The sequence below is a fragment of the Xenopus tropicalis genome, chromosome 6 (genome assembly GCF_000004195.4).
Source record: "Xenopus tropicalis strain Nigerian chromosome 6, UCB_Xtro_10.0, whole genome shotgun sequence".
In the NCBI taxonomy this organism is placed as follows: domain Eukaryota; kingdom Metazoa; phylum Chordata; class Amphibia; order Anura; family Pipidae; genus Xenopus; species Xenopus tropicalis.
Window position 1 is genome coordinate 8,672,852 of NC_030682.2, and position 11,038 is coordinate 8,683,889.

General features: G+C 39.3%; 1 protein-coding gene across 4 annotated transcripts in view; it reads left to right on the top strand.

Moving 5' to 3' along the window:
* Positions 1-8,507, top strand: part of adcyap1r1 (adenylate cyclase activating polypeptide 1 (pituitary) receptor type I) — a 150,722-nt gene extending 142,215 nt beyond the window's left edge. For 2 of the 4 annotated variants that reach the window (XM_012964947.3, XM_012964948.3), the window contains 3 exons: positions 875-1,004; positions 1,112-1,153; positions 3,951-8,507. In XM_012964947.3, coding sequence (XP_012820401.1) covers positions 875-1,004; positions 1,112-1,153; positions 3,951-4,139 — 361 coding nt within the window. In that variant the 3' untranslated portion in view covers positions 4,140-8,507. 4 annotated transcript variants of the gene reach the window in all.
* The last annotated feature ends 2,531 nt before the right edge of the window (positions 8,508-11,038 follow it).

Sequence of the window (11,038 nt, forward strand, 5' to 3'; positions counted from 1 at the left end):
AATGGGGGCTACTGGGGGCATCTTTAGATACACAGATTTTTACTGCTCTAGTTTAGTGATGGGAGAAATAGTTTGCCAGTAGTGATGAGTGAATTTTTTTGGGCAGGCATGGATTCACAGCGAATTTTCGTATTTTGCCATTGGCGAATTGTTTTGCGAAACGTAAAAAAAAAAATCATTGCACATCAAATTTGGCACGGTCGCATAAAAAAAGTGCGGGCGTAAAAAAAAAACCGCTGGCGTCAAAAAAATTGAGCCACAAATGCATTTTGTGAATTTTTCACCGTTTCGTGAATTTTTCACCGTTTCGTGAATTTTCTTGCCGTTTTGAGAATTCTGTGGCAAGGCGAAACGGAACATATTCCCTCATCACTATTCACCAGGCATGGATTCGTGGTGAATGTCCGTGTTTCGCCATTGGTGGATTATTTTGCGAAACAGGCGACAAAATTCACAGTTGAAAAATTTGGCACAACAATTTTTTGTTGCACACCAAATTTTTACGCAGTGAATTTTATCGCCATATTGCGGAACAATCTGCCAATGGCGAAACGTGGACCTTCGCCGCAAATCCATGCCTGGCGAATTTAAAAAATGATGCGCGTCAAAAAAATGACATGCAACAATTTTTTTGACGCGCAACATTTTTGCCAATCCGCTGATTTTTTACAAATTTTTCGCTGAAGCCAATCAGGACAGATTTGTCCATCACTTACTCTAGTTATGCCATTGACTTGTTCAAGTAAAGATGTCCAGACCTCAAGCTGTAGCATTCGTTACCTTTATTAAGCTTTAGTTCTCCTTTAAACACATGATATGAACATTTTTAGCCAATAAGAATGAGTCACAACCATGATATCCCTTTCCGTGACAGGAGGTTGGCTCGCTCTACCCTGCTGCTCATCCCGCTGTTTGGAATTCACTATACCGTATTCGCCTTCTCCCCGGAAAATGTCAGCAAGCGAGAGAGACTTGTGTTTGAATTGGGTCTCGGCTCATTTCAGGTAAGTGAATTGCGAGGGTCCCATTCAAACCTGAACCCCTATTGCTTATTGGCTGTATTTGGGTTCCAGGATTCCCCTTAAATATATATTTTATCTTTCTTACCTAGGGTTTTGTTGTGGCAATTCTGTATTGCTTCCTGAATGGAGAGGTAAGATATGTTATTATTATTATTATTTGATCCCAACTAAGATATAATTACCCCTTATTGGGGGCAGAACAGCCCTATTGGGTTTATTTAATGGTTAAATGATTCCCTTTTCTCTGTAATAATAAAACAGTACCTGTACTTGATCCCAACTAAGATATAATTACCCCTTATTGGGGCAGAACAGCCCTATTGGGTTTATTTAATGGTTAAATGATTCCCTTTTCTCTGTAATAATAAAACAGTACCTGTACTTGATCCCAACTAAGATATAATTACCCCTTATTGGGGCAGAACAGCCCTATTGGGTTTATTTAATGGTTAAATGATTCCCTTTTCTCTGTAATAATAAAACAGTACCTGTACTTGATCCCAACTAAGATATAATTACCCCTTATTGGGGGCAGAACAGCCCTATTGGGTTTATTTAATGGTTAAATGATTCCCTTTTCTCTGTAATAATAAAACAGTACCTGTACTTGATCCCAACTAAGATATAATTACCCCTTATTGGGGCAGAACAGCCCTATTGGGTTTATTTAATGGTTAAATGATTCCCTTTTCTCTGTAATAATAAAACAGTACCTGTACTTGATCCCAACTAAGATATAATTACCCCTTATTGGGGGCAGAACAGCCCTATTGGGTTTATTTAATGGTTAAATGATTCCCTTTTCTCTGTAATAATAAAACAGTACCTGTACTTGATCCCAACTAAGATATAATTACCCCTTATTGAGCCAAAACAATCCTATTGGGTTTAATTACTATTTAAATATTTTTTTTAGAGATCCAAATTACAGAAAGATAATGGGTCTGATACGTGTAGTAGTATTATTATTTTTATTATTAATAAATTAAATTGTGAAATGCACCCAATTTTTTTCTGATCTATAAGTAGATTGGATTTTACTAAATTTCATCATATCCCCCTTAAGCGCCCCTTCCCCAGTATAAACAAACCCAACTGGGCCAGTCTTTCCCCATAACTGAGACTTTCGATGCCTTCCGAATTATTTCGCCCATTACTACTTGTTCACAAATAATTCTGGCCGGCAGGCTAACACTGGGGGTGCAGGGCCCACCCAAGGGAAAACCACTTTACAATCTATATATTAAATGAAATAAATAAAATTTGAATAAATATATTCAAATTACAAAAATGTTTGCAAAAAATGTATCAAAAATCAAATTTGGTGAAAAAATGTGAACACAAATATTTTGAATGAATACAACCTTTCCCCCATTAAATTGTGTCCTCTATTTGGTTCCAAATTTTTATTAGAGTCAGAGTCAAAAGTAACAAATTTTGTTTAAATTCCCCCCCCGCTTGTGTTTTTTTTGTTAAACTCAAATTTTGATAAATAAGCCGCCTCCTCTTTAGTGTGACCCTTTTTGAATAGAAATAGCTTTATTTATTAAAGATTTCAAAAGAAATGATGTGATTTTAAAAAATTCAAAATTCCATTTTATCTATTTAGAAATGTATTCAAAGGAGAAGGAAAGGCATTTTGGCATTTTATTGCAAATATATTAGCCACAATAGTGTCACCTAGAACACACCTAGAACACTATATTTATTCTGCAGAAAGATTTACCATACCAGCCCTAGAAGCTCCCTCCGTTTGTTTAAGATAGTAGCTGCCATTTTAGCTTGGTCTTCACAGCTTCCTGCTGCAGTTATAGCCATTGGAAGTTCAGATCGCACATTCTTAAGGGAGGGGGGAGTGAGTTCTTATGCATTCTTATGGGAGGAGGGAGCAGGAGAAGGGAGGGGAAGAGGAGAAAACTGAGTAGACTTGTGCCCCAAACCTGAAGGAGCCCTAAAGGAGAGGAAGTATGATACCGAAGAACATGTTTACAAAAAAGGAGGCAAGACATACTGTGTTTCTTTTGATAGAGGACTGTGTTTCTTTTGTGAGTGCTTATGGCTGTATCCAGGATAAAATGAAAAAACAGCAGCACTCCGGAAATGTTGTAGAAAAAAGTGACTTTACTCAAGTGCACTTGAGTAAAGTCACTTTTTTCTACAACATTTCCGGAGTGCTGCTGTTTTTTCATTTTATCCTGGATATTGTTTTACCCTGGCTGAGGGTTCAGCTTGCACCTGGGGCTACAACTAGCCGGTTTGTCCATTGTGTAGCACACCTTAATCAATTTGCTTATGGCTGTAGTTACATAGACCTTTCTGATAAAGCTTACTTAGTTTGGAGCAGGAGAAGGGAGGGGGAGAGGGAGAAAGGAGAGAACTGAGCAGACTCATGCCCCAAACATGAAAGAGCCCTAAAGGAGAGGAAGTCTGATACCGAAGAACATGTTTACAAAAAAGGAGGCAAGAAATACTGTGTTTCTTTTGATAGAGGACTGTGTTTCTTTTGTGAGTGTTTATGGCTGTATTTACATAGGCCTTTCTGCTAAAGCTTACTTAGTTTGGAGCAGGAGAAGGGAGGGGGAGAGGGAGAGAACTGAGCAGACTTGTGTCCCGAACCAGAAGGAGAGGAAGTCTGATACTGGAGAACATGTTTACAAAAAAGGAGACAAGACATCCTGTGTTTCTTTTGATAGAGGACTTATGTGAGTGCTTATGGCTGTATTTACATAGACCTTTCTGATAAAGCTTACTTAGTTTTTACCTTTCCTTCTCCTTTAAAGTGTCACAAAAAATTGCTTTCAATCTGAACCTTTACGATGTAAATGGAATTGAAATATTTGTACATGTGTATGTCCTGTTACTTATATGTCTACCGTTCCATTACAGCAAAGTACATAAAAAATGACCTTTTAAAGTTTCTCCCTAAAGGTGCAATCAGAAATAAAGAGGAAATGGAGGAGTTGGAAAGTCAACCGGTACTTTGCTGTGGATTTCAAACACCGCCATCCGTCTCTGGCGAGCAGCGGAGTGAACGGAGGGACACAACTGTCCATTCTGAGCAAGAGCAGCTCACAGATTCGGATGTCCAGCATAAACGCAGAGAACCTGGGGACATGAGTCCTCAAACCGTCTAACCATATCCCAAGATTGAGTTCCGTTTTATCCCTTTTTCCTTTAGTTTTAACATTTTACTTTTCATTCCAAAATGAGCAGTAGGGCAAAAAAAAAAAATGGACAACCCAACGATGAGAAGCTGAGGGGTAGAAAAGTAACAATGTTTGTGAAAGAGGGCATTCATTTTCCAAGTATTCCACGAAAGGAGCCATTTTATGCCAGTCATTCCCCTACCTCCATTGCTGGTATTATCAGTCGGGGTTGGTAGTCAGCCACGATGTCTCAGACTGGTAGTCGCGGTCTAATATCAATGTAAATATTCTCCTCTTCAAGTTGATAGGCACAGTCACTAGAGAGAAGCTTATGTGCCATAACAAAGTGTGGCCGTCACTCGACGTGTATTATAGCTTGGTAGAAAAAAAAACAAAAAAAGTAATGTTTGTTTGCCTTGTCTTTCTATATGTGGCACTAGATGTGTAGTAGATATTTTATTATTAGGGAAGAACTTTTTTTATTTCTACTTTGTAAATAAATTGAAAAATGTGAAGTAAGTGACTTAACATAGAACATGCATAGATTGCACTGATTACTTTAGTGGATGCAGGGTCGTACAGATGGAACGTTGGGTACAGGTATGGGATCTATTATACAGAAAGCTCGAGACCTGGGGGGGGGTTGAGATAAGGGGGGTCTTACCATAATGTGGAACACCACGCCTTAAACCGACATATAGATGGTAAAAAGGATTCAATGGAATTTCGATGTAAATCGATGAAAATTGGAGATGACTTTGTCTGAGAGATAGTTTTGCTGTATTTCTGGATGACTAGATACTAGATTCCCATACCTGTAGTCTATAAATATAATGTGGGTGTTCTGGTACTATGGTAAGATAGCCTCAGACCAACCTGCAGCCCCAAGCTGTTTTCGGATGATGGCAGTTATTTCCTGCAACAGCTTGAGGGATACAAGGTGGACAATCTAAACATAGTCACCTCCTTCAATGTCTTGAGGGACCAACCTGTAGCCCCAAACTGTTTTCAGATGATGTCAGTTATCTCCTCCAATAGCTTGAGGAATACAAGGTGGACAATCTAAACATAGTCATCTCCTCCAATGGCTTGAGGAACTAACCTGTAGCCCCAAACTGTTTTTAGATGATGCCAGTTATCTCCTCCAATAGCTTGAGGAATACAAGGTGGACAATCTAAACATAGTTGTCTCCTTCAAAGGCTTGAGGGACCAACCTGTAGCCCCAAGCTGTTTTCAGATGATGGCAGTTATCTCCTCTAACAGCTTGAGGAATAAAGGTGGACAGTCTAAACATAGTCATCTCCTCCAATGGCTTGAGGGACCATCCTGTAGCCCCAAGCTGTTTTCAGATGATGTCAGTTATCTCCCCCCACAGCTTGAGGAATATAAGGTGGACAATCTAAACATAGTCATCTCCCCCAACAGATTGAGGGACCATCCTGTAGCCCCAAACTGTTTTTAGATGATGCCAGTTATCTCCTCCAATAGCTTGAGGAATACAAGGTGGACAATCTAAACATAGTCATCTCCTCCAGCGCCTTGAGGGACCATCCTGTAGCCCCAAACTGTTTTCAGATGATGTCAGTAATTTTCTCCAACAGCTTGAGGAATACAAGGTGGACAATCTAAACATAGTTGTCTCCTTCAAAGGCTTGAGGGACCAACCTGTAGCCCCAAGATGTTTTCAGATGATGCCAGTTATCTCCTCCAACAGCTTGAGGAATACAAGGTGGACAATATAAACATAGTCATCTCCTCCAACTGCTTGAGGAACTAACCTCTAGCCCCAAGCTGTTTTCAGATGATGGCAGTTATCTCCTCTAACAGCTTGCAGAATACAAGGTGGACAATCTAAACATAGTCATTTCCTCCAATGGCTTGAGGGACCATCCTGTAGCCCCAAGCTGTTTTCAGATGATGTCAGTTATCTCCTCCAACAGCTTGCAGAATACAAGGTGGACAATCTAAACATAGTCATTTCCTCCAATGGCTTGAGGGACCATCCTGTAGCCCCAAGCTGTTTTCAGATGATGTCAGTTATCTCCTCCAACAGCTTGAGGAATACAAGGTGGACAATCTAAACATAGTCATCTACTCCAACGGCTTGAGGGACCATCCTGTAGCCCCAAGCTGTTTTCAGATGATGTCAGTTATCTCCTCCAACAGCTTGAGGAATACAAGGTGGACAATCTAAACATAGTCATCTACTCCAACGGCTTGAGGGACCATCCTGTAGCCCCAAGCTATTTTCAGATGATGTCAGTTGTCTTCTCCAACAGCTTGAGGAATACAAGGTGGACATTCTAAACATAGTCATCTGCTCCAACGGCTTGAGGGACCAACCTGTAGATCCAAGCTGTTTTCTGATGATGGCAGTTATCTCCTCTAACAGCTTGCGGAATACAAGCTGGAAATATAAACATAGTCATCTCCTCCAGCGGCTTGAGGGACCATCCTGTAGCCCCAAGCTGTTTTCAGATGATGTCAGTTATCTCCTCCAACAGCTTGATGAATACAAGGTGGACAATCTAAACATAGTCATCTCCTCCAACGGCTTGAGGGACCATCCTGTAGCCCCAAGCTGTTTTCAGATGATGGCAGTTATCTTCTCCAACAGCTTGAGGAATACAAGGTGGACAATCAAAACATAGTCCCCTCCTCCAACGGCTTGAGGGACCATCCTGTAGCCCCAAGCTATTTTCAGATGATGGCAGTTATATTCTCCAACAGCTTGAGGAATACAAGGTGGACAATCTAAACATAGTCATCTCCTCCAACGGCTTGAGGAATTAACCTGTAGCCCCAATTTATTTTTAGATGATGCCAGTTATCTCCTCCAATAGCTTGAGGAATACAAGGTGGACAATCTAAACATTGTCATCTCCTCCAGCGGCTTGAGGGACCATCCTGTAGCCCCAAACTGTTCTCAGATGATGTCAGTTATTTTCTCCAACAGCTTGAGGAATACAAGGTGAACAATCTAAACATAGTTGTCTCCTTCAAAGGCTTGAGGGACCAACCTGTAGCCCCAAGCTGTTTTCAAATGATGGCAGTTATCTCCTCCCACAGCTTGAGGAACACAAGGTGGACAATCTAAACATAGTCATCTCCTCCAACGGTTTGAGGGACCATCCTGTAGCCCCAAGCTGTTTTCAGATGATGTCAGTTATCACCTACCACAGCTTGAGGAATACAAGGTGGACAATCTAAACATAGTCATCTCCCCCAACGGCTTGAGGAACCAACCTGTAGCCCCAAACTTTTCTCAGATGATGTCAGTTATTTTCTCCAACAGCTTGAGGAATACAAGGTGGACAATCTAAACATAGTTGTCTCCTTCAAAGGCTTGAGGAACCAACCTCCAGCCCCAAGCTGTTTTCATATGATGGCAGTTATCTCCTCCAACAGCTTGAGGAATACAAGGTGGACAATCTAAACATAGTCATCTCCTCCAATGGTTTGAGGAACACAAGGTGGACAATCCAAATGTTCCACTATATCGTCATGAAGATCTCATGGACAATATTAAGGCACCAGCCTTCACGGTGTGATATTGGGACACTGGAGCACTTCACAGCAACAGCGAACAGAAAAAAAAAACTATATTGCCAATTAATATTTTTTCACAAATATAAACAATTAAGACGGAAATGCCTATTTTCTGACAGTTCTATAACTTTGCCTTGTTATTCAGAGTCACAGCCAGTACATATTTTCTTATGTCCAACCGCGATGATGTCAATGTTACACTTTATACAATGCAGAAGGGTCATTTTAACAATAGCCTAGTTATAAATTCAGATACAGAAGAACAGAAGAAAGAACACTGGAGATGTCTATAGATATATATATTTTAGTTTATTTTTAGTGAGAATTTAACACGGTATTTGAAAATATCGACATTTTACGAAGTATCTGCCGATCAGTGGGTGATGCGATAAATGGTCTATGCTCTTTGTTCCTTGAATGTAAAACATTACAAATACCCATTGCCGTATTTTTGTACATGTGACGGGACCAAGGCAACTCAAGCAGAAATGCAGAAAATGTATATAAATGGGGAATGTAAAGAGTACCGGTCGCCATTTGTGCTCCGACTGGGAACGAAAGGGATTGTGATACGTATCGTGCCATAACATGTGTTACTGAGCCATTTTGATTGTCGTCCAGTAATATTTTATGTGTTATAAATACTTTTTTTGGCTGTTTTTATTGTACTATATATTATGTGTGATGCTAATCTCGTGGCTACGTTTTTTTGTACATGTTATCGGATAACCGACATTTTCTTTCTCAAAAACCGACTTCTGAGTTTAGTAAAAAGAATAATGACATTCAGATTTTTTTGCAGTGAATTCTTAACTCGATTTCTATGGCGGGGGGGTAACATGAAGGGACGCATTTACTAAGCCATTTTGAGATAAAGTCGGGTTCTTTCTTACTTCTAGATAATGTTGAGGTTTACCAATGGATTTCTTCGCTATTGTTCCCCGAAAAAAATTTTGTCAAAAGAAAATTTGATCTGTCAAGTACCATTGAGTCCTTTGGAGGCTTAGAACAGTAGAGGAAGAGAATAGTCAGTGACAGCCTGTCCTTGAACTTTCAGAAGAAGATTAATCCCCTCAGAGAAGTTAATTAATCAGCAAAAATTTCAATGGAATAAAAACCACAACATTTATTGGCTCAAATAAATAAAACAAAAACTAACATATAAATCATACTATAACAAAAACGACAGGTGCATCCCAGTGCCTCATACCACCCACTCTCCTAACGCGTTTTGCGCTGTATGGCGCTTCATCAGAGGAGGACCTCCTCCTCAAGTTTTCAAGGAGAAGTTAATCCCCTCATTGTTTTCTATTTCACAAGTTTTCAAGGAGAAGTTAATCCCCTCATCGTTTTCTATTTCACAAGTTTTCAAGGAGAAGTTAATCCCCTTATTGTTTTCTATTTCATCCAGCTTCAATGGGAAGTTAATTCCCTCATTGTTTTCTATTTCACAAGTTTTCAAGGAGAAAATAATCCCATCATTGTTTTCTATTTCACAAGTTTTAAAGGAGAAGTTAATCCCCTCATTGTTTTTTATTTCATCCAGCTTCAGAGAGAAGTTAATCCCCTCATTGTTTTCTATTTCACCCAGTTTCAAAGGGAAGTTAATTCCATCATTGTTTTCTATTTCACAAGTTTTCAAGGAGAAGTTAATCCCCTCATTGTTTTTTATTTCATCCAGCTTCAGAGAGAAGTTAATCCCCTCATTGTTTTCTATTTCACCCAGTTTCAAAGGGAAGTTAATCCCCTCATTGTTTTCTATTTCACCCAGTTTCAAAGGGAAGTTAATTCCATCATTGTTTTCTATTTCACCCAGTTTCAAAGGGAAGTTAATTCCATCATTGTTTTCTATTTCACAAGTTTTCAAGGAGAAGTTTATCCCCTCATTGTTTTTTATTTCATCCAGCTTCAGAGAGAAGTTAATCATAGTTACATAGTTACATAGTTACATAGTTACATAGGGTTGAAAAAAGACCAGTGTCCATCAAGTTCAACCCATCCAAGTAAACCCAGCACACCTAACCCACACCTACCAATCTATACACTCACATACATAAACTATAAATACAACCACTAGTACTAACTGTAGATATTAGTATCACAATAGCCTTGAATATTCTGATTGATCAAGAACTCATCCAGGCCCCTCTTAAAGGCATTAACAGAATCTGCCATTACCACATCACTAGGAAGGGCATTCCACAACCTCACTGCCCTCACCGTGAAAAACCACCTACGCTGCTTCAAATGGAAGCTCCTTTCCTCTAATCTAAAGGGGTGACCTCTCATTGTTTTCTATTTCACCCAGTTTTAATGTGAAGTTAATCCCCTCATTGTTCTCTATTTCACACAGTTTCAATGGGAAGTTAATCCCCTCATTGTTCTCTATTTCACCCAGTTTCAAGGAGAAGTTAATCCCCTCATTGTTCTCTATTTCACACAGTTTCAATAGGAAGTTAATCCCCTCATTGTTCTCTATTTCACACAGTTTCAATGGGAAGTTAATCCCCTCATTGTTCTCTATTTCACACAGTTTCAATGGGAAGTTAATCCCATCATTGTTCTCTATTTCACCCAGTTTCAAGGAGAAGTTAATCCCATCATTGTTTTCTATTTCACCCAGTTTCAATGGGAAGTTAATCCCCTCATTGTTCTCTATTTCACCCAGTTTCAATGTGAAGTTAATCCCATCATTGTTTTCTATTTCACCCAGTTTCAAAGGGAAGTTAATCCCCTCATTGTTCTCTATTTCACCCAGTTTCAATGTGAAGTTAATCCCCTCATTGTTTTCTATTTCACCCAGTTTCAAAGGGAAGTTAATCCCCTCATTGTTTTCTATTTCACCCAGTTTCAAAGGGAAGTTAATCCCCTCATTGTTTTCTATTTCACCCAGTTTCAATGTGAAGTTACAAGTTTTCAAGGAGAAGTTAATCCCCTCATTGTTTTTTTATTTCATCCAGCTTCAGAGAGAAGTTTATCCCCTCATTATTTTCTATTTCACAAGTTTTCAAGGAGAAGTTTATCCCCTCATTGTTTTTTTATTTCATCCAGCTTCAGAGAGAAGTTAATCCCCTCATTGTTTTCTATTTCACCCAGTTTCAATGTGAAGTTAATCCCCTCATTGTTTTCTATTTCACCCAGTTTCAATAGGAAGTTAATCCCCTCATTGTTTTCTATTTCACCCAGTTTCAAGGGGAAGTTAATCCCCTCATTGTTTTCTATTTCACCCAGTTTCAATAGGAAGTTAATCCCCTCATTGTTTTCTATTTCACCCAGTTTCAATGTGAAGTTAATCCCCTCATTGTTCTCTATTTCACACA